The 23,822-nt window shown below is 44.7% G+C and overlaps 1 protein-coding gene across 3 annotated transcripts in view; it reads right to left on the minus strand.

Annotated features, from left to right (window-relative positions):
- Positions 1-23,822, minus strand: part of dnmbp (dynamin binding protein) — a 46,872-nt gene that overhangs the window by 19,307 nt on the left and 3,743 nt on the right. The window contains exons 2-4 of one of the 3 annotated variants that reach the window (XM_083994669.1): positions 15,051-15,205; positions 14,189-14,311; positions 8,999-11,248 (exon numbers count right to left, since the gene is read on the minus strand). In XM_083994669.1, the coding sequence (XP_083850795.1) occupies positions 8,999-11,248; positions 14,189-14,311; positions 15,051-15,195 (2,518 nt within the window). In that variant the 5' untranslated portion in view covers positions 15,196-15,205. Of the gene's footprint in view, positions 1-1,249; positions 3,119-8,998; positions 11,249-14,188; positions 14,312-15,050; positions 15,206-23,822 lie in introns of those variants that run through there. The other 2 variants (XM_083994667.1, XM_083994668.1) reach the window with 2 other exon arrangements.

The following is a 23,822-nucleotide window of genomic DNA, read 5'->3' on the forward strand; positions in this document are numbered from 1 at the left end:
CCTCATGAAACACACTTGTGTGCACAGACACACACACACACACACACACAAGCAAACACACCAACTCTGATGTTACATTAGTTACCTTTTGTGTTAACAGACTATGACAGTTTATCAGTAAACACAAGTGACTCTTCGCCAACACCCCCATGGTCAAAACTGACCCTCTAACAGCTTTTTGACCAGGTGGATTAAACAGGACTGGGGGTTTAACCTTGACATTTTCTATGTACCAATTTGGAAGTAGGTGTCTAATGAGACAATTTAACCAATATTAGATTAGATATTTTCTCAACTTTATCAGTAAGGTTTTCTAGCCTTTTCTAGCCTTAGACTATATACGTACTTTTTTTTTCAAAAGTGGCTAAAATGCATTGATGTCCCTTTAACTTCCCCTAAAAATCATATCATCCCCAAGATCAAGCATTTTCAAATTACACCCTGCCCTTGATGGTATGTTATGATAAAAGTGTGCCTATCCCTCGGTCTATTTTAAGACACTTTAAGTCTCACAATCACAAAGTCCTGTTATCAGTTTTAAAGCTGTTTTAGCTAAAGTTGTAATTCCAGCATCTACTTGAAGTTACATTAAAACGGAGCTACTTCAGACTCTGCTGATGTTTATAGTGGTTGTTTTCGTCTGACAAAGGTCTTCAAAATCCCAAGACAGGAAAAGATGACCTTTCAGTCAAGAAGTGAACAGACTGGTTATGGGAGCACATTGCATCAGTGATGCAGCACATGGCAGCAAACAGGAAACCCTACAGACCAGAGGAATGACAGAGAAAACAAAAACCCAAGAACATTCGAAACTTGTTCTGCAGGTTCTTCTGCCCACAAATACCTGACAGCACACTTTCCTATGACATGCACACACTTTCAAGGCAGGTGACTGTGGCTAGTCAGCACTATGAAGCCACCACCATTGATTAAAGAGAAGCTCTAGAGGTCACGAGTGATGAAATGAGACACAGAAGACAGTCGCCCTCTCCTCCCTGTTTCATCAATAGAGGCCGGGGGCAGACAGAGACACTTTCAAACCCCGCTTTTGTTTTTCAAGATGTGTTTAGTGAGGTTGAGTTGGACCTGACCATTTCATCTTAACTGTTGATGAAATGCATGGTGGTATCAACCCCTCCCTCTATTAGATCTAGACATGATCACACAGACACACACTCCGAGCACCTCATGCTGTGTAAATACAGCAAGTGGAGCAGCTTCCCTCACGTGACAACATCCTTGTGTTTACCTTGTTTCTGTCTCCTGGCGGTGGCGAACTGGGACTTTTGCATGGAGCTCGGAGCCGTCTTCCTGTAGAAGCTGTTCCGATCTAGCGAGCCCACGTAAACAGGCTTGCGACCCCGTTTTGAACCCACGCTCCCGGCGCTGGACTCGTATCCCTTTTCCTGCTCGTCACTGTGCCGGTACACAATGGGATCCTCAAAAGAGTGCATCTCCCTGAGTGCCAGCTTCTTGTTCTGCTCCTCAACCCACTCCTCACAGTGGCTCTTATGAACTTTTCCAGCGTAATCCTCATATTGCGACTCCGCCGATATAGAACGTAAATTGCGATATCTGTGTCTGGGCTGTTCCTCTTCTCTTCTGGATTCGTGGCCGTCTTGGTTCTGGTGGTCGTACTGGTCCTCGTAATGCTCCCTGGCTCTGTAGTGGTCCCTCCTCCTCTGGTCGTAGCGCTCATCTCTCCTGTCATCATCTGTATCCCTGTACCTGTAGTGGTCTCTCTCCTTATAACCACCATGTTCATTGAGGTCACGGTCATACTGGCCTCTTCCTTTACTGGAGTGTGTCTCCTCACCCCTTCGATTCAAGGTGTCCCTGTATTTACCGCTATCTTCTCTGCGGTCATACCGATCCTCTGCATGCCGGTCGTGGTAATGGTCCCTACGTTTTCGCTCTTCGCATCGGTCATCGTCTCTACGTTGGTAGTACTCCTTTTCCGTGGAGCGGTGACTGTCTTTAGAGTCATAGTAATCCCTGTCACGGTCATAGTAGCGATCACTGTCCCTGTAATTGTCTCTGCGAGCATAAGTGTCTTTACGATCATGGTGGTCCTCATACTCACTGTTGTAGCCTTCATGTTCCCTGGGATCATGCTTCTGGTGTTTCCTGCTTTCGTAATATTGCTGCTCTCTGTCGTCGTAGCGCTCGTTGTATTTCCTGTCATAGTGATCCCTGTACTTGTATTTGTCCCTGTGATCGTACTCCTCCAAGTCTCTGTGGCTCCTGTGATCGTAACGATCAGAGCTGTGGTTGTTTTCTCTTACCCAGTCGTCCCCTCTTCTTCTGTCCTCGTCTAGTCTGAAGTTATCGTGTTCTTCTTCTTCTGGCAGTCTGTTGTGGTCCCGCTCCTCGGGGCCCTGGTAGAAACAGTGTTTACCCTTCCACTCAGATATCCTCAGCTGCAGGTGACCGTCCTGTGAGCCCGGGTGGTAGTAAACATCGTGGCCTTGAGGTCTCTGGTCTTTAATAGCTGCCATGTGCCGCTCATCGTACTCCCAGTTGGGTTGTTGTTGTTGGCAAACATTACCCTGTCTAATTTGGGCTTGATCCCCCCATTGTACCGGCCACTGAGCTGGCACATGCCCTGGAGGTTGCACTGGCCCAGCTGCAGGTACCATCATGCCACCATGTGCTGGCACTGGGCAGCCTGGAGCTGGGACTGGGTGACCAGGACTTGCCACCATGCCGGGTCCCTGCGGGTGGCCGGGCGGAGCTCCGTAGCCAGGATATCCAACCTGTTGCTGCTGCTGGAGCTGCAGATGGTGGAGCTGTTGGAGCTGCTGCAAATGGGCCATCCTTTCCCTCTCCCGGGCCCAGCCGGCATCCCCCAGCTCCTCCACGCTCTTCCCTCTCCTTACCATGGCTCCAGCTGCATAGTTCCAATCCACAGCACCAAACATGACTGGATTGCCATAAACCACCGGGCTCTGCATGGCTCTTGCTGGTTAAATCAGCTTCCCCGGTGCTGATACAGTTTACTTCTTCAACGTGGCTTAATCTCTTTTTCCAAACTCCTACATTCCATAACAAAGCGCGGTGGGAGACTCCACCTGTCAGGCATATTGTCTGTGACTCTCCCACTTGTTTTCTCTGTCTCCTCTCCACTGCCTCAGCAGGACTGCCCGGCCCCAGCACCTCCCAGCCTTCAGTGGAACTGAATCACACCCTCCCTGCAGCCATCTCAGCCAATCGTAGGAGGAGAGGGGGGGTAGGGTTATTGAAGGTGGGGCCTCCTTGGGTTAATGATTCAGTGGAGTCACATGAGTGGAGGATTAGCCCAGTGGCTCCTCCCATGGTTTCAATTGGCTAGTACCTCTGTTTGCAGGAAAACAGCCTGCCTGGAGATTGTCTTTGATGGAGAGTGGGGACTATAACTTCACTTCAATTTGGCACCAAATGTTTTTTTTTTCCTCTCCCATGAACAATCCCTCATCCTTCCATGTTTCCTGTTTGCTTTGTTTTTGCTCCTTCCTGACGCTGCTATGTTCACCAGACGATTCATGCCGGCTGCAGTCACAACAGCAGTGATGAACCTCATTCCTGTCTGTGTACAACCTGTTCCAACTTTCCTATTCTAAGTTTCAGCACCGGTCCAAAGGCCACCGCGTTGGCAGGTAAACTGAAACTAGAGAGAAACTGATCTCAGTCTAAAAGTTTGACTTTGCCCTACATTTTAGGGAGTAGCAGTCTTCTATTGAAGTAACAACTAATTGAAAGAGAAGTGTGAAGTAGAAAACAATTGAAAGAGAAACATTTGTGGATAGTAGGCTATATATTTATATAACCAGAGTAAGTAAATGCGAGTGAGGAGGGATTTTCAAGAGTGCACAACCTGATTAGACCAGAGCAGTGACTGAAAAAGTAGCTGCTGGTGTGTACAATGAGCTATTGTTAAAGACTGTCCCCACTCTGAGAGGAGACACGATCTTTTAGTGTGAGAAAAAACTCAGGCCTATTCATAAAGCTGGAGTATAATATATCGTGTCCCCCCCCCCCATTAAATCTCTATGAAAGGGACAAGTTTAAAGGGACTTTGCATCCACTCAAAAACACGTGATACACACAGACACACACACACACACACACACACACACACACACACACACACACACACACATTCGGGATAGTGTTAATTTACCATGATGAACCCAAACAATCTAAATTATTAGTAGAAGTTGGCACTTGTTTTACTGCTGAATACCAAACATGGAATAAAATCAAGTGCATTGTTTGGTTAAACTAGTTTCAAGTTAGACGAGCCAATACAAACTTTATCACAAACCAGGAAATCAAACACTATGATGTCACAAAAAAACAGAAAACAGAGAAAGTTTCAAATAAAAAGCTTCAGAGTTTCTGTATAACTTGCCAAATATCATCTCAGATGATGACTTCATTTTTAACAGCCCGCCTTTTTATAGTGCCAAGCCAAAAGCTCATGTTGGACACAGACACAGAGTTTTGCAGGGTAGGACTGAGCACAGAATCTGTCTAAGACATTGTTCTATTCTTACACAATACTGTTTAATTATCAGTTTTCAGCATCTCATCTTTCAGTGGCAGAACACGACCGAAACTGTGTAGTTGTGTACGTGTGTCAGCTGTAGGAATGTCAAATACAGCATTCCTCTCCTTGGCTTGTGTTAGCTTATGTAAATTAACCTGTTGGGCGCTTAATCGACATCCCGCATATCAACAACAAGCGGTGTGATGTCCGTGGATAAGGCCGTATATCAAAAAAGATTCTTTTGTCCCTAGAGCTATCAAGTGCTACAACTCTGCACTGGGGGGAAGGGGGAGGGGTGGTGGTTGGAGAGGGGATGGGGAAGATTCATATATTTTATTTTATATTTATTACTGTTCTTTTAGTCCTGAAATTTTATATTTTTTATATTGATGTGTGATCTTTCTGTTTTTAATGTATGGTCGGTGCTGGGCTGCTGCTGGAACCCTCCCCAAGGGATTAATAAAGTACTATCTACGTATCTATCTCTATCTATCTAAGCTCGTCTACAGCCTAGAAGTCTCCTTGTGAGACCGGCTGAGGGGAAACCTGAGGCTGAAATGGATCCCGAAAACAGTGTTAAAAAGATCAGGCTGTGGTGTTCTGGAAGCCGAGGAGGCGTTTGAATATTGGGTTTAAAGAATTAAAGCAGGCTGAAGGTCAAAGAGCTTAAACAGGAAACGAGGTGATGGGTGAGATGGTGTTTGTGAGAAAAAGAGAGCTCTTTATGACCACTAAACAGCATGAGGGCTTCTTCAAATATGTTTCATAGTTCCATTGGGCAAATCAAACTGTGATAGTATATTTGTTCAAATAAGAGCTCCTGAACAAATCTAACTGCATGAATCAGTTTTGTCAACTGTGATTTGTAACATCAGTTTTTCTGTACTGTGATATATTTTCATAATTAAAAAATGAAACAAACCATTAAGACTACATACTCTACATATTAAGATATCAAACCATATACAGAATTAAATTGTTGGGTTTGGACTTAAAACCTCTATGAGGATTTTGCATTGTTTTCTTGCACGGTTAAGTGCAAAGCAAGCTCAGTGTTGAAGTAACTCCCTGCCTTGTAACAATAAGCTGCCATTGTCTCTGAAACGTCAAACTCAGGAACACACCCTGCAAAAGCACGGGAAGACACACACTCCTGGGTGAGTGAGTGTGTGTGTGTGTGTGTAGACAGACATAGCAATAGGATGACAAACACATTTTTTTGCAACAAAAGATCCTGAGAGTTTGCCTGATATACTGTAAACACACCTTGACCACACCACACAAAGAAGGGGGGCTTTTAATATCATCTTACTAAATGCTTTTATGTCTGACTAATGTGTTGATAATTACCATAACAAACAAATTGCAGTGGGTGTGTTCTTGGCCTTTTATCCCCTCCACGTGGTTAATCTCAGCTATCAATCATGTCGCCATCTTCACCCATTTCCACATCTAACGGTGTGGCAAGAATCAGAGGAGGAGCACCGAGTGAAAATCTGAATTTATTACTGTGAGAACAGGGTGGGAGAATCCCTACAATGTGGTGAGTGAATGGAAACTATGTTTTTCTTGCATAAGCCTTGGAGCCACATGCAGCACATGTAACACTCTCTCCCTCGGGCTGATTCCTCTCATTGACAGATGTAAAGATCACTGATCCCATCAAATCTAACAGGACATGAGCCACTTGAATGCAACAAAACCATCAAAACCAAAAAGTGTCTCTACACATTATTAGTGTACAAGACCAAGACGTTTCAAATTAAATACTCTGCATTCATCTTGTCGTAATCAGAATACCTCAGTGAGATGAGCCTTCTGTGAGAAACTTCACTACAAAAAAACTCCATCCAATTAGCATTTCTTTAATAGACATGAAACTACAACCCAAATAAGTGTTAAATGAGATACATTAACATCACAAAGCAGCCTGGTGGTTCCTATGAATGACAGTGATTACACTGGTTTCTAGATGAATGAGGACGCTTGAACGCATTAGTGTGTGTCTGCGTGTGTGTTACAGAGAGAAACAGTGAGCTCTGCTGTCCGGAAGTTGATGCAAGCACATCCAGCTCCAATGAGCATGAACAGACTGGAAACTAGCAGATTACTGATACAAAATCAATAAATAAAGCAGGACTGGGTGACAGTGGGATTATTGTTAATGGATAAAACAACTTGTTGTTTTTGCCTCTTTGTGGAATATCCTGCAAATAAGATGCACATAATCAAGTAATTCATTATATTTATGCAAAAATAAAAAACAGGGTTAGGATTAGTATTTACACAAAGCAATGTATCTGCCACATCACTCTGACAAACATAGAGAAATTAAAGCAATAGCAAATAGATATCTGAAAATTAAACATCACCATCACTCAATCCAAGAACAGTGGATGTTTTTCATTACCAAGCATCCAATAATTAAAAAGGTACTGATAAAACTTGTAAGTAAATTTCAATGTTTTCATACTGTATTTCCACCTTTCAAAGTCATATAGAAAAAAAGTCCACTCCCTTGAGCAAGGCACTTAACTACAACCAGTGAAGCGTGCAGTGAGAGAAGTGCAGCTGCAGCTATGAGAAGAGGAGATGCTCAGAAACAGCAGTGATGCTCCGTCAACACAACACTGAGCAACAACCTGACCAACACCATGTTTATCTGAGGCCTACCTGCTGCTCTGCTGGAGCCCGCCTCCCCAGCCAGTCCCAGCAGCGTGGAGAGGTGCATCATGGGCCATGTCACAGCTCGCCACAACCACACTCTGGGTCCTGCTCTAAAGGGGGACATATTCTGTCCGTCTCCACTGTGGCAAAAATCCCAAAACCCCCACAGCCAGTGTCCTGGGAGCAGAGAGGAGGACAGTCTAGAGACGGAGGCCCACGTGCCTTTCTCCACCCTCTCACTATGTGCAGGAATGTACCTCGTACCTATGTGAAAAAGCGCTTGGCTGCCAAGGACAGAACTGAGCACCCAGATAGTATGGGATGGCAAAGACGAATCCAAGCTGATCGGCACTGATTGACTGTCCAAGAAGTTCCAGATCTAGACCAGCCTAATTTATCAATCACATATTTAGAGAGGGAGATGAAGTGTAATGGGTTAAAAATATGCAAGTGAATCCTGACAATAAATAGCAAATACCTGTGAATTCTTTTATATAAATCACCTGCTTTTATTCTGGGATTCAACTTTTAATTAAAAAAAAAAGTCAACTGCAGTAAATTACAATAACACAGTTTGAAAACACCGTACGAAAAATGAACAAATTCCTCAAGACTCACACGCACACACACACCGCTGTGCAACCCTTCAAGGGATAGTTCACCCAAAATTCATATTTCACTCATCATCTACTCACCCTCATGTGGACTAAGGGCTGGGAGAAGTTTCAGAGTCCTCCGTGCCTTCTCTGAGTTACAGTGGGTCTCCGCGCAGCAGTATTTGTCCATATAATGGTTGTGAATGGGCCTCACTTTTCTTTGTCCAAAAAGACACACCAAAAAACATCCAAATACCTCCATACTGCTCGTCTGTAATGTCCCTCTTGTATTGAAGCCCCGACATGAGAAACTGTTCCAAAAAAAATTTAATAAGTCTATATTTTAAGCTTGTTTGTAGCGGAAGCTCCCAGTGTCTCAGTTCACTGCTCTGACCGGCGGAACAATTTCTCATGTCAGGGCTTCAATACAAGAGGGACATTACAGACGAGCAGTATGGAGGTATTTGGATGTTTTTTGGTGTGTCTTTTTGGACGAAGAAAAGTGAGCTCCATTCACAACCATTATATGGACAAATACTGCTGCGTGGACCCCCGCTGTAACTCAGAGAAGGCACGGAGGACTCTGAAAATCCTCCCAGCCCTTAGTCGACATGAGGGTGAGTAGATAATGAGTGAAATTTGAATTTTGGGTGAACTATCCCTTTCATTTAAATACACAATCCTCCTTCCGCTGATCATTGTGAAGAGTAAATAAGGAAGTGGTGCTTGTGGCAGAGGAGTCACAAGAACAAGGCTGAGGGGAAATCTGCTAAATACTGATGTCTCAGTTTTAGATTCCTTGTTTATTACATTTTGTCCTCTAAGTCGCACATGAACTCACCTGCAGGCAACAGGGCCATGACATCAACAAAAACAAGCTCTACTTTATTTGTTTTTCATCGTTTCAACATGTATTTAACCCATTTTTCTTCTTACCTACTTTTTTAAAAGTAGAACAGGGCTCATGCTCAACATCAACCTGAGACCTGACATTTAAGATATTTACCTAGTGTTTAGCTCCACATCAAACTAACCTCATCTCTGATATCCATGAGTTTTATGTCCATGCCTAAAATTCCCACAAACTCCCACATGTCCTCCGGGTTTAATACTCTGACTTCTCTACAATGTCATTCTCTTTCTATCTCACTCTCCTTTCATTTCCTGTCATCTTATTACTGCCCCCCCCCCCCTCCTGCAGTCCTACCTTGTAGCTGCTGCTGCTCCAGGGCCAGCGTCTCCAGCGTGTAGTTGCAGAACTCCAGGTTCTCCATGGCCTGCATGCGCGCCGTCTCGTCCTCCTCCTCCTCCAGCATGGCCCTGAGCTCCTCGGCCGTGTGCGAGTAGGCCTCCATGTCGTGCTCTACCTCTTGTAGCCGTAGCAACATCTGGTACCTCTCCTCCTCTTCCCTCTGCCTCTGGCACTCCAGCTCCATCTCTCGCTCCAGCTCCTTCTCCGCTTCCAGCTGGCACCGGATCTCGTGTTCCTGCGAAGCCGCGAGGTCGCCCAACTCGGCCTGCCCCTCCGCTATCTGGTGGAGAGGGTTGGCAGCTGCGTCGTCGGGGGTGTAGAAGACGGGGTGGCCGGCGCTCGGAGCAGCCGTGTTGTGTCTCTGGCAGCGAGGCGGGGGCCGCGGAGCGGGCCGGGCTGGTCTGTACGCAGCGGGGGCCTGAGGACGCTGGACTCTGGGACGAGGAGGAGGAGGGCGGAGGGTCCGGCGCCGCTCTAGCGAGGAGGAGGCCGACTTGGACCGCCAGAGGTGGGACACAGGAGAGTGCGAGGAGCCTCGGATGATGTCACTTTCATCGTTGTAATCCAGAATAGAGAAGTGTCGTAGGATGTGGGACTGCTGGCTCAGGTCTCCTGCAGACGAGCCAGCAGCTCCAGAGCCCACGTTAGTGTCGCTGTATGAAGCAGTTAAGCTTTTCTCAAATTCAAAAAGCTGCTGCGACAGTTTGGCCTCCAAGTCGCCGGCCGAGGCTGCCAGGGCGTCTAAGGTGAAGGACGTAGGCAGGATGCCGTTGGAGCCGCGCGCCGTCTGCTGGGAATGTGTCCGTGTCATGTCGGCATCTCCCGCGCTGGCATGGCGCGTCAGCTTCTTCTGTTTATGGGCTTCAACTAGGCTGATCAAGGCCTGGCCCAGACTGCTGCCTCTGCTGCTGCTGCTGCTGCTGCTGGCTCCATCCGCTGGCCTCTGGTAGTATCTGTCTTTAGTGCTGGGGAGGGTCAGGCTGTGAGTCAGTCTGGTCTGTGACGGCCGGCTGGTACCGTTGGTGTAGTGAGAGCCAGACGAGCCCTGGTGCCTGTGGCTGCGTGCGGGGCCGGGCAGGCTGGGCCGGGGCGGGAGTCTGGGTCTGGCTGGAGGAGTGGATCTGGGTCTCTGGGGGCCTCTCTGCGGTGGGGCCACAGGTCGACGTGGCTGAGAGTCTGACCTGATGCCCCCGTCTCTTTCTCTCTGCGCTCTGTTGTTGCTTTGAGCTGCGGTGCTTCTGTTCTCACTCTGCCACCTCTGCTCCTCGCTCCTCTCAAAGTAGTCCAGGTCCCACACGGTGTGATCCTCGTACGTCCTCCAGTCTGGATCGTTCTGGGAGCCGTTGGGACACGAGGGTTCTGGGCTGTATTCAGGGCTGCAGCTGTTCTCTTTCTCTTCCTCCGGTCCAGCGGCGTCGGTCTCCTCTGCAGGTTTCTGCCCCGCGTGGTCCAGTTTGACGAAGCGATGAGGGAAGATACCACGCTGTCCTCTCAGCTCACCCTCCAGCCAACCGTCCTCCAACGTGCTCAGGACACGTATCCGATCCCCCACATCAAAGTCCAACTCTCCTGGCTCCATGGCGCGGAACTCATACAGTGCCACTCCATAGACACCACCCTCCTCCTCCTCCTCCTCCTCCTCCTCCTCCTCTTCTTCTTCTTCTAGTTCCTCCTCCACTACATCCTCCTTGTGCTCCTCTTCCTCTCTCAGAAAAACCTCCCCATCCTCCGCTCCCTCCTCCTCGGTGCCCTCTCCTGCATCATAAGCGTCCTCGTAGCTGAATTGTTCAGCTTCATTGTTCAAATACCGGCAGTCCATGGGCTGCTGTGGAGACCGAAGGGGAGCGAGGAGCTCCACGAACCCCTCTGGGAAGATCCCCCTCCGGCCCTGCAGCTCTCCCTGGAACCAGCCCGGCTCGGGCAGGCCCGTGATGATGATCAAGTCCCCCTCGCGGAAGTCCAGCTCCTCATTGAGCTGTGCATGGAGGTTCATGAGGGCCCGGGCCTGGCCCAGGGCGTAGGGGGGCAGGTCTGAGGCCTGGGCCTGGGCCGAGCGTTCAGACAGCTGCCGGGAGCGGCCCGACAGGCTCAGCTCCTTCACGCAGGACGAGGGGAAGAGGCCGCGGGCGCCCCAGCCGTTACAGCCACGCTGCCACGTGTCCCCGAGGTCCATGGAGCCGCCGGCCTCTCCAACAACCACATCACCTGGAAACACAGAAGATAAAGAAGAGCGTTCATAACACTGGTAGGAGCTGCAGGTTCAGAGTTGAACAGATTTCTCCTCAAGGGGATCTCTTTAAAAGAGGAACTACTTTGCTACATGCTATGCTACATTTTTTACCTTAATTAAACAGCTTTGGAGTAATGATGAGTAATGATTAGTTAAAGGGACAACGAGGAGTTTCTATTTGGTTATAAAAAAGTCTCACGTTAATGTGGATGAATCTACGTTACCACTTGTTAATGGGCCCATTTTCGATAAATATATCGTTTTGTCTCTATGGTTATTTTGTTATTATTAGTGGTGTTGGAAATGCTGGGCGAGCCGACCAGCATTTCTTTACTTTTGGTTTTGCGGCGAGTCATGAGAATAACACCGCCGAATCGCCATTTATGGTGGGAACTACGATGGTATGTGATCGTCTTCCAACCTCTGACTTTAATTCTTGATGAATGAAAACATGAGTCTGTCCTGCGCCGGTCAAAGAATTTCACGGTGCGGAGGCTCATAAATGTAGTGTGAAAACACTTCGCTTTTCCAAAACTCCTCGTTGTCCCTTTAAATAAATGACTTGTAACTTGTTACAGGGAGAATGGAGGGTCTTTGCCTTCCACCTGGCGTCTCTTGGCCGAAAAGTGTCTCAGACTCGGTGTCTCAGCTCACATCTCTGCGGTGTCGTGACACAAACGCGCCCCGTAATCCCCCATAATCTCTTGTTTATGACAGATAAGACTACACAAATATACACATGGCAACGCGTATATGATAAATAACGTTATCTACCACTTCATGGATTGCTTTCTCACCGGCTTCATTGAAAACAAATGCACATGGCTGGGAGGAGGGTTAACAAAACAGAGGAGAAGAGACCGGACTTGTATAGTTCCCCTTTAAGAAATACTGTCATATTATGATTTCAGCAAATGGAGCAGAGGGAAGTTGAAGGCACTGGGAGAGAAAGCACAGATGCTTCTGCACGTAGAGGTAATAAAAGCAGACACAGGCCGTCTTACAGTCTGTTAATAATCAACTGAACTGGACATAATTGACCTGAACAGGTAGCTTTACTTACACTACAATGACATCTGAGTTCATTCAGATGAACTTTATTATTACATTACTAATGACTTTAACATCAGAGCTGCCTGCAACTAAATTATCAGCAGAATGAGGGATTAGAGGAATGCCGACCGGTCGGGCAGAAGTCATGGAGGTCACATTCCAAAGACCTGCGGCTCCACCTCCCATTGTGTCTGCAGCCACGACTGGATCGCTGCCAACACCACCATGGAAAATCATACTGGAAATGAACATTTCCACACAGCTCGTAAGGACTGTTTCCTATTTTTCCTCTTATCCAGGAAACATGTCTTATTTATGACTTTATAAAAATATACTGGAATATTGCTGTTGAGTAAATATGATAATGGCTTCAATCAAATATGAGATTTAAAAAAAAAATCAAAAGCAAACAAGGAATAGGCTACAAGAATTGAATGAATTAATGATTAATTATTTAACATGATCAGAGCAAGTTGTGAGTTTTCATTGTGTACTTTCACTTTTATATTTTTCTACCACTATTACTATTACAACTACAGCTATTACGAGACCATCTAATGACATCAAAAGAACAAAAAAAAAGGTTTTACCAACGTAGAAGATGGCTGAAAACATCAGTGTTGTATACCTGAGAGTATTATTGAACAAAAAATAAGCAAAACACCAACACAACAACTACTGTAATCATGTCAGACGGTTCAGGAACGTGGAAAGAAAACAGATCAGTCAGCTGTCGTTGGTCTCTCAAGGCCTCAGTTTGTCATTTGGGGACACCTAGTGGTGATCTCTGGAAATTAACATGGTGTGTTGTTGTTCAATGTGTGTTTCTGTCAAATTGCTGCGGAACAATTTCCCTCCATGTGAGATCAGAAATGGTTTGTTATTTATAACTTGAGAGGTCTCAACAACACAAGATAATTTCTAAAGAAAAAAAAAGATGAATGAGCCGAGGATTGTCATCGTGAGCAGCTGTTTCAAAAATGAAATTATTTATAATTAGCTGACTATTTAAATTTGGAAATTTTCATATTTGTGGAACATGCTGAGTTCCTGAGAACAGATGGGAATCCTGGAAACAAGATGATTCCATTTCTGACACTGAAGAAAACATCTGTCATAAGTCGGTGGCCACTTAACAAACAGCTCTTATAAACATGAGCTCTTCCAAAAAAGAAAAGAAACAACACAAAATCAGATTCCTGTTCCTGACTCTCTACTGTTGTAGTTGTTATCGGTCTCTTTAGATTTGACTGCTCCATCATAGCCTCACTCTCTTCTGTGTGTAATTTCTTCTTTCATTTGTGTTCAAACTGTTTCTCTGATCATGTAAATAACATGCACATAATAGTTATTTCCTTTCAATAAAAGAAAGAAAAAACATACTGTATACCTTGTCTCCAGTCATGATCCATCCAATCAGGATCTCCTTAGTTACAACAGGATTTCTTTCTCAAGTGATTATGTTCATAAAGCTAATACAGACAATGTTGCACAAAACCATTAAGTGAATTGGCAGCATGTGATTGTTGGTTTGCAGTTTGTGTCCGTGGAGACAAGGAAACAGTAAATCAGACTGTCCAACAAACACAACACAGCTACACTACAACACAAGACGACGTTTTACCTGAGCACAGCCACATCAACAAGAAGCGTTAGGCTGAGTGAGAGAACACGCTCCATTAGAGTTACCAGTGATACCAGTCACAACACAGCGGCTTGGCTGTGTGCTACATCCACTATCCTGACCTGTGCTAAAATGTAACGGAGCCAGTGAACTGATTAAAGCTAAAGAATGTGGGACTGATTGAAATTTAAATAATCAGTTTAAATGTGGGCGTCAGTGAACGCAGCATGTTGCATACCTCTCTTCAGAGGCAGGTTGCCCGGCTCTGCAGAGCTGAAATCACTGATGCATACGTAGAGTCGGTCTCCAGGCTTGGTGCTGGGGATGGTGACCTCTTCCACGAAAGTGCTGGGGAACTGACCTGAGGGTCGGAGATAACAGGAAACAACACATTTGAATGACACAAATGAACAAACAAATGAACTTCTCCTTCCTAAAAAAAAGAATCAATACTGACAATTACAGTTTCCTCCAGTCTTACTCTCAACTTTTTGGATGCCTACAGTTTTAGTTTGCTCTTCTGTCTGAAATATGTCTAAATAATGAGCAGTTTCAAAACCAGGACCACGCCAGGTTCTGTAGACACGACAGCTGCTTTTCTTTGAACTTCATGTCAGCACTGAGCCACTTTCATCTGTCCAGGGAAGTTGTATCACAGATGTATCCATATCATCCGTGTTTTCCAGGAGCAGGAGAACAAGCCCTCGCTGCTCGCTCGCTTCCCCTCTGCACTTCCTTCATCATCTTAAGTGACGCTCGACTTGTGGAAAACTTAAGTGGATTTCTGTGAGTTTGACCTTTGAAGGGCAGAGGGAGCGAGGGGACAACAACACACGCACACACACTTCAGGTTCACATCTCTGCCCAGGATGCATTGTGATTTTACACAGATTTCTCTGCACATCTACAAAGAGTCTGTTGTACTGCATTTACTGAGGGTAAACCATGAAGAACACATCATTCTCTTCCTTCAAATTAGTTTTAATTCTCAAAAATGAGACAAAATTATAAAGGTGAAGAGGCTAAAAGTTGCAGTGAATCGAACCAATCAACCATATATAAGTTCATCTGCAGAAAATAATGACCCCCTGACACATTACCTGTGACTCCATCTTTGTTACCGAGCAACCAGAACTCATCCACGACACTGAGCACCTCAATGACATCACCGGTGAAGAGTGGCAGCTCCTCAGAGACACTGGGGAGAAACTCGAAAATGGCACGCACCACTTTTCCTGCTTCCATCACTCATAACCTGCAGAGGTAGAGAGAGAGAGAGATTAAAATTAGTTTTATATTTAAATAAACGGAGAAGGTCACAGTGAATAGGGAAGAGTAAAAATAAAAGTCTAAATTGCATAACTTTATTGAGAAATTTTCAAATCAAGTAATTCCCATGAGGAATTGCGTCACAGTTTCTAAATGAAGCACATTGACACTATTCTAAGAATCCTCTTTATACAAATCAACACATGGCTCAGAGACAGCGAGCTTTCATGTAACATCACCAAATGAAAGGGGAAGTGAGAGCGTGAGAAAAGCTGCAATTGAAAAGAGAGACAAAAGAAGGAGAAAAGAAAAAGTGAGAGCTGTACTTAAGGAGACTGGAGGACATTCCTCAACACCCCTCCATCCTCCTCCTGCTTTTCTATGTGTTGATTTGTGGGATGGACGGTCGCTACAGCTCTGTGGTGATACATTAAACAAATACACAACCTTAATAAATAATACAAAAAAGGGTACACAATATATTCACATTTACCAACTTCTGCTCTTTTTAAATGAGCCATAAACTGACACTGGACGAGTTAGCATTTATAGATGCCCACGGTGTAATCACAAGATAATCTGGTTTGGATAAAAACCAACTGCATTCATCACAGTAAGTCACACTACATGTATTCAAATTTGCTTACAGCTTCACTTATCAGTAAAATGAGGAAATGTGCTCACAAAACAACGTGAAAATTCCATCTAATAAGTGTTTGAGCAGCCCTGGGGTATCATTATCTGGAGACAGACTAACCACAGGTGGGGATGGACACGCTGAAAGGGACGGGAAACGGGAGAACAGGGCTGTAGTTTGCTACAGTCAATGGGGCCTCTGTCTGAGGGGTGGGGGGGGGGGGGGGGGGGGGTGGAGGGGGGGCAGGACTCTATCCCAGATCGCTGCCACAGTCTCTGGGGAGACGCAGCTCAGGTTCTCCTGGATGTGGCAGTGGAGGTAGATAGAGGGGATAGACGATCAGCATTAAATACTGTGTGTGTGTGTGTGTGTGTGTGTGTGTGTGTGTGTGTGTGTGTGTGTGTGTGTGTGTGTGTGTGTGTGTGTGTGTGTGTGTGTGTGTGTGTGTGTGTGTGTGTGTGTGTGTGTGTGTGTGTGGTTGCTTGATAAACTGTGAACTCAACACCAGACAGTGTAAAAGCCCCATTGAAGACCCAAGCCAAGGCTTTAACCAATGCAAGTGATGCCAAAGGGAGGTGTCCAATGAGATACAGCAGGCAAAGAGCACTGACAGTGTGTCTGTCCGTTTAAAGCCCATGATAACTTCTGATTATTTTCATTTGTGCAGCGTTCACTATCTCAGATAAGCTGTACAAACTCACCAAATCAGAAAACAATGCTTCTTGGTTTCCCTACTATCCTTATTTCAATATATAAATAACAAAATAAACAACAATTTAAGTTAAAATTAAGAAACAAATAGTTGTTTTTTTCTGGTAGGATTAAAATTGCAAAGGTTTCATGTGTTGTGCATCAGGTTTTAGTGACATCAGTTCTTTTTGTTTTATTGCTATCGTTTCTTTATCAAGTCTAACGTCACTGAGAGTTTTCAGGATGGTCCAGACTTCCTGAGATCAAGACGTGCTGTTGTCCTTCATCATCCCCATCATCACAGTAAATCTCTGGACACTCCTTTGTAGTGACAAAACAACTCCAGGAAACTACAGCTACAGAGATCAGCTGTGGGACATCCCCTCTGCCTTTTGAGATGTTTCTGCTTTTTCATATTTCTTCTTATCACCTCTGTCTGTGCACTACTTAGTTCTCCATTCAGCTGCTACGCAAACCTTCAGAGTTAATCATGATGGTGGCTGAAGAGTGGAAGAAACTAAAAATTTAAATAACATCTCTCTCAAAGTTTGAACAGAAAGAAGAAAATAGGTTTTCAGGCCGTCTGATATTGTTTCTCCGGGCAGTGTGTGAACATGATGTGACTCATCATTCCACCTATACCCAGTTAAAATAGAACAATAGCTGGGTGGGAACCAACGTGTTGAATTAAACATGTCCTGACACGCGCACAGGTGAAAACATATCAGCCATCTGTGATCAATGCTGTCCACAAAACAGTGGGCGATGATGATCTACTGTAAACAGAAACCAAAACCCAAGTCTTGTTGTGTCTGTATGAATGAAACCACTTCCTGTGGATGTCAAAGATATCAAAGTGTGACTTTGTGTGTTTGGTTGGTTGTTAAAAAAAAAAAAATGACAAGGGTTCTCTATTACCAAACAAGACTGTGCTGTCTGGCATCGCGCTCACACAAACAGAATTTGTGTGGAACGAACGTCTTCGCACAAACTGGTGTCGAGTCAAACACATAATGTCTCACTCTCTCTACTGAGGAAGAGCTGTGCCAGCAAATGTTGTGACACGAATTCAAAAGAGCGACACAGAAGCTCCCACCACATGAGGAGGCCTTTACAGCCCAATCACAAGCCACAAATGAAACCATTTACCCTGATGTTCTGCATTTCCATCACTTGTTACTGCACAGCTGGGCTATGCAAAGATCCGCCAATTCAACATCAAGCAGGGACGCTCCTCACTCTTTCCTCTGCAATGTGTGACTACTAATGTGTTACTACTAATCATTCAGTCAGTTCAGTTTAGTTAGGGTGTGAAATCACTTTGGTACTAGCTACATGGTCTCAATACATCTCCCCCTTTTTTTTAAAAGAAAAATTCCCTTACATCTGCTTTTTTTTCTTCCACGTCATCTTCACATCACATTGAAACCCTAATTAGGAAATATTTAGTGCAAGAGCATACAACCAATAAACAGTGAACATTACACCATTAAAAACTAATCAAGGTTAATCAATCACAAGAAATGACTCAATATTGGATGTTAGTGTTAAGGCATTTCTCAAATTCATTTCTGTAAACTCTGTAATGTATACAACTATGATGAAGCATTATATATTTCAACACAGATTCGTTTATTTTAAAGAGATTGTTCCCTTCCTGTTCCTGTTTAATAGTGCAATATCCCTTTATCTCTATATGCAAACAGTGCAACAAGCTTCTTGCCCTGCATCTTGTCCAGCCCAGCGTGGCGTCACCACCACAGCTGAGCTCACAACTAAACGCCCAGAAAAAAAATCAAACGTGGTCCCACCCGACTGCAGCAAAGAGTCACTGCAGCTTTCTGACAGTTAATCCTCTGATTTGCTTCCAGCCAGACAAGCTCCTTAGAGTTATTTATGGCTCTGTCAGTGTGTCAGCGGCTCCTGAGCTCCGTGACTTTTACACCTTGCTCTGGCACACAGCAGCCACACAAAGTGGTTTAATAAACAATATGTAAATATATGAATATAATATTTGACATTACATTAGAGAACTTTTTTGTGACATCTGTCTGTCTCAATATTACAAAAAAAACTCCCAACCTTTTCAGTTTAAACCTATCCCTTTTTCCATTAATCATTAAACATATCATTATTAAATATAGGTTATTTGAGATCAGAGATAATAAAACAGCAGAAGTATGGCGTTGTTGCTTCTCTCCAATCTGTTCCAATGATCAAAACACTACCATTAGATTCACAGTTCATATCCTTCATGCTTGGGTTTCTCAGCAGCTCAGTCTGACTCATAGCAGCACCAGCTGAAGGCCATTTTGTCTGTTTAAAAAAAAAAGCGAGGGAAAAACAGGGTCAGGTCAGGAGTGGCAGGAGTCCAGAGGAAACTTAACTAAACAAGAATCTACCTCCACACATTCTGAGATCATCAATAAACTGGACAGTTAAGTGTTAAATGCTTTCTACCACTGCAGAGGAAAAGTCTTGGAAAAGTTGAGGTCATTTCACACAAAGCTCTTCAGGTGTGTCTCTTCTGTTGGGATTTATGAGGCTCTGATAAGAACGGGGACTCTGATCAAGACTGAGGCTGAGCTCCAACAGGCCCCAGATCATACAGGAAGTGCATCAAAGATAGAGTATTACATTACAATACAGTTCAATTAATGATCTATAATATCAAATTATACAATTTTTTAAAATCAATTTATAAATTGTTTTATTTTGATAGAAAATGTTTCACTTTGAGTTTCCTCTGCACTAATTTCACTTCAGCTCTTTGGCACCGTTTCAGAAAACACTAATGACATGATGGGTGAATGAGACTGTGTGTTACTCTTGGCACTGTCCTGGAGAAAGTAACAGCATTACGACAGACAGCTAAGTCAACAGCTGACACACACACACACAGTATATACTCACACACATCTCACAGCTGACAGCAGGACAAAGCAACAACTGTCTGACCTGAGGGATGGCCTTCAAACCATCATCGCCTTTTACTTAACTGTGTCTGCATGTGGATTTGTGTGCGTTTCCAAACATAATTCATTAGTGCAATTTAATGCAATTCATTCAGTGCATTTGGAATAAAGTGTGCTCACTTTAATTGAGTTTTCATGTCACCTACGCCTCAAAAGGAATTTAAAAAATGACTGAAATTATTATTTCTTCTGCAGAGAACTGTAAGATTCATAGGAAATACTGTAATAGTGTAAGATTGCTAAGAAAACCCACAATGAGATGCTGCACTACAATCTTTCAGCTCTATACAGTACATTACCTACTGTACATTAGCAGTGCAGCAGTAACTGGTCGAGCTCTGTCATCTCAAGTCTTCCTGCCCATACAGGTGCATTAGGGCGAGTGCTGAGACAGGCTGTTGTTGGTGTGGGTCGGTGCAGAGTGGAGGAAGTGGTATCTGCTGACTGTCTGTATCTTTTATTGAACAGAGTCATCTGATGCCAACAATGAAGCCGCTGCCTCATTATCTGTCTGCCCCCCAGCACCAGCTCACACCCATACACACCCATACACACCCATACACACACCATGTGCCATTCATCCTATTCAGATTGGCCTGAAATGGCACGACTGGCACGTGCCTGTGCATGGATGTCAAAAACACAGACACTCACACGCATACAGACTGGTAGAAGCCTCTGGAGTGAGCTGGATGACAGCTGATGTCCTTTGATACCCCGATTGTTTAGCACACAGCAGCGTGTGTGTAGTCCTCCCGCCCAGAGTGCTGAGTCGGCTGAAAAGTCTTCACCTCGAAAAACAACATCACCGAAGCAGGTGGACGGCCAGCCGACGCTTCTGGATATTAAAACCTGCGGGACATCTGTCGCTGTGCGCTTTGACCGGCGTCTAGTGTTTCAGCATGTGACAGGGGGACGGGGGGACGAGGGGGGGACGGGGGGGAAGGGGAGGAGGAGGAGAAAGAAGGTGGGAGAGTGAGAAAGGCTCTGACTAGCTGACAGTTGTCAACACAAGTCATGTGGCTTTCAAGGCCGGTGTTTATAGAGACACTGCCTCACAGATCTCCTGCAGCATCATGGGATAAACTATGCAGATGCAAGTTGTGTATTTTTTACACAAGAAAAAAAAAGTGGTAAAGTGGTCGTGATCTGAATCAGGATTAAACTTTATGATGTGTGACTATAAATAACGCCTCAAATGACACACACACAAAAACCATATGACATGAATCATGCTGGATGGGTGGTCTGATCCACACTACAGCTGAACTTTCATTGTTGATAATCCTCCATGTGTGTTGTGTCAGTCTTTAAATGTCTGTAAATCCAAGAATGGGCTTTATAATTCCTTTTTTTATATATACAACCAACAGCCAAATACCTTAAGATATTGAGTTTATTATCAAATAAGACCAAGAAAAGTCTCTAAATCTCTCAGCTAAGATGCTATAATGAGGGAATATTTGACATTTTTCCTTGAAAACTTGACTCATCTTTCAATTGGCTATTATAAATTAATGGACTTATAATTTAAACTTGTTTTAAAAGCAGCCTCAGGCTATTCTCAAATGCCACACCTCAGCATTTCACTCTCTTACACAGAAACATGCTGCATGAGCCCTGAAGCTTCAGATAAACGATGCCTGTGCCACATTGTGCTCTCATGTCATGTCTGTAAACAGCCAGTAAAAGGCAGGGCAGCGAGGAGAGCAGCTTGGCTTTAAAATGCATTTCAACCAGATGAGACAGCAGCAGGATTACGTGGCCTCAGCCAGCTGGATGAAAAGAACACATCTGGCGAGCTGAGTCAAGCGCCCGAAGACGCCAAACTCTGTTGAAATATTTGGCGAAGCCGTCTCCTCCGCACAAACACGTGAGTGGTAAACACGTCAGGATGGCCTGTACCATACCGTACTGTACTGTACGCCAACAAGCCAACTCTGCATTTCAATACAAACTCTGGCTGTAGGTGTTAACAAAGCCACTTTGTCACAAGCCCAACATCAATACACATTGTACACAACAAGTGCTTTACATGAAGAGACGGGAAGGACTATTCCTTCTATTCACAGCGGCACAAACAAAATGCTGACTTGTGTGGTTAGGATGACATATCTGGTTGTCTAGGAGACAAATATCACTTTCCTACAGGCTACAGCTGCAACATATGGCACACAGGGAGGGGAGTGACCAAGACACCGGCCCTATAAACTGATCTAGTGTTGGATGAGGCAGATGCTGTGGCACAAAGCAGCGATTACTTTCTTTTCTGTGCTGATCCTGAGTCAGGGCAGGACATGCCCATCAGACATCCTCCACTCCTCTGAGTCTCTGCAGCCAGTCCCGTCTTGTTCACATTTCCTCGTCCTTAGCTGTTTCTAGAAGAGCAGCACGGCGCGGACACAATAAATCTTCATTGTCGTTAAATATCTGGAACAGGGGAGATTTACAGGAACATTAAGTGTTGCTGCTGAATGTGGGGGAAAACCCTGGGTGGGTTCTTGTAAAAGACTGGAAACACTCATTTTCGGCCCGATCCATTGATGTAAATCCGCCTCCGTCTTCACATTTACATTCACTTTGTTTTCCAGCATCTCTGCATTTTAGCAGCCTTCCCTCCAGGGAACGTGCTTATTCCTCACAGTCCACTTCATCCTGACTTTTTCCCTCTTTTCCATAACTCACTCCCATATTTGTTTCTCCATTCCTTTCACAATCATGCACATGTTGAGAATCAATGGCTTGTATGGCACCCACACACACACACACACACACACGAACACAAGACACTGGGTGGAACTGCTCCTTCGCATAAACATTTCCACCGTGAGGACGAGAGCTCAGATGTCTCTGCTCAGAGGGCCGAGGCTGCGTTGTCACGGATACATGGATGTGTTTGGACGGCGGAGGGTTTTCCCTGAGAGGACCCAGAGGTGCCCGAGTATATGCCGCACCCCTCAAAACATAGCTGAGCCTTAATAGTTTACATATGAGCCGTTACATAACGTGATCTCTCCCTTGGAATCACATCACAACATGCTTGCAGGAACACGATCAGTTCATGGGGAGTAAATGAAGTTTTGGAAAAATCAGTTCATGGGGGAAGTAAATAAGTGCTGGAGAAATCCAGCCAAACACAAAATTCTCAAAACTTCTTCCCAAACTTTTAGGCAAGTCAGGGTGAAGTGGGGACATCAGGAAGAGACTGCCAGGATGGCAAAAACCTGGGCTGCTTGTGATGACTTTTCCTACGTGGATTTGATGCTGCTGCTGCTGCTGCTGACATGTTTTTGAATCAGCTCTTAGGACAGCTCGTACTGGGACTGGCCTGGAGTCAGCTAGAGAGAGGACCGTAACATTGGTCCCAGAGGAATTCAGCAAAACTACCCAAACAAGAGCAGAGCCAGCCACGACAACCCTCCAATAGTCACATTACATACTTGACAAGAAGATACATGAGAGAAAATAGATGGATTGCTCCCCAGTTTGAGACCTAATGGGAGCTACATGATTAAATAAAGCAGATTTAAGTGAGTATCTGCAGAGATGCTTCACATGGTTACAGTAATGATACTGTCATTGAGTCGAGATTTAATGGAACTATAAAACAGCAACATATTAGTCAACAATCCTAAAGAGATGAGCAGGAAGATCAGGGCACAACTTTGATTCTCATGCCACTGATACTTTAATCAATGTTGTAATATCTATAGTATGGTGGCCAAAGGGTTGTTAGCTACGATGGATGACATATGGCTATGTCATTTGTGTATATCATTAAAATCTCCACACACACACTCCCAGTAAATTGCTGTGGCAGGAGGCTGCTTCCATGGGACAGCCAAAACTGACTTTCAAAAGTTGAAAATAAATAGCCTTGATCAAAATGTCAAGAAGTGTGGGAGGGCGGGGGTCAAACATTCTGTCTGAAGCCTCTGTTCTCTTAAAGTCATCACACATGCACCATAAAGACCTGGACCCTGAGGGTGACAGTCAGTTGGAGATTATTGAGCGCTCTCTTGTTTCGTATGTGTACAAATCTCAGTCTCTCTGCTTCCGTGCATGTTTGTCTGATCCAGTCCTCAGACTTCACTATTTTTAGACTTAGAAATAACATTCAGTGCTTTTTCACATTTTCTTCCCAATTATGGATCCAAGTTATGATTTACAAACATCTCTCTGCCATTCTTTCTGAATAAAACACTCAATCATATTGTTGACTTCTACACTGAAGACAAAATGCAAAGTTTGTGTGTCATCTGTGGAGGTGGAGATTACTCCGATCACCAACACTGGGGATT

This window comes from Trachurus trachurus (genome assembly GCF_905171665.1).
Source record: "Trachurus trachurus genome assembly, chromosome: 19".
NCBI lineage: Eukaryota > Metazoa > Chordata > Actinopteri > Carangiformes > Carangidae > Trachurus > Trachurus trachurus.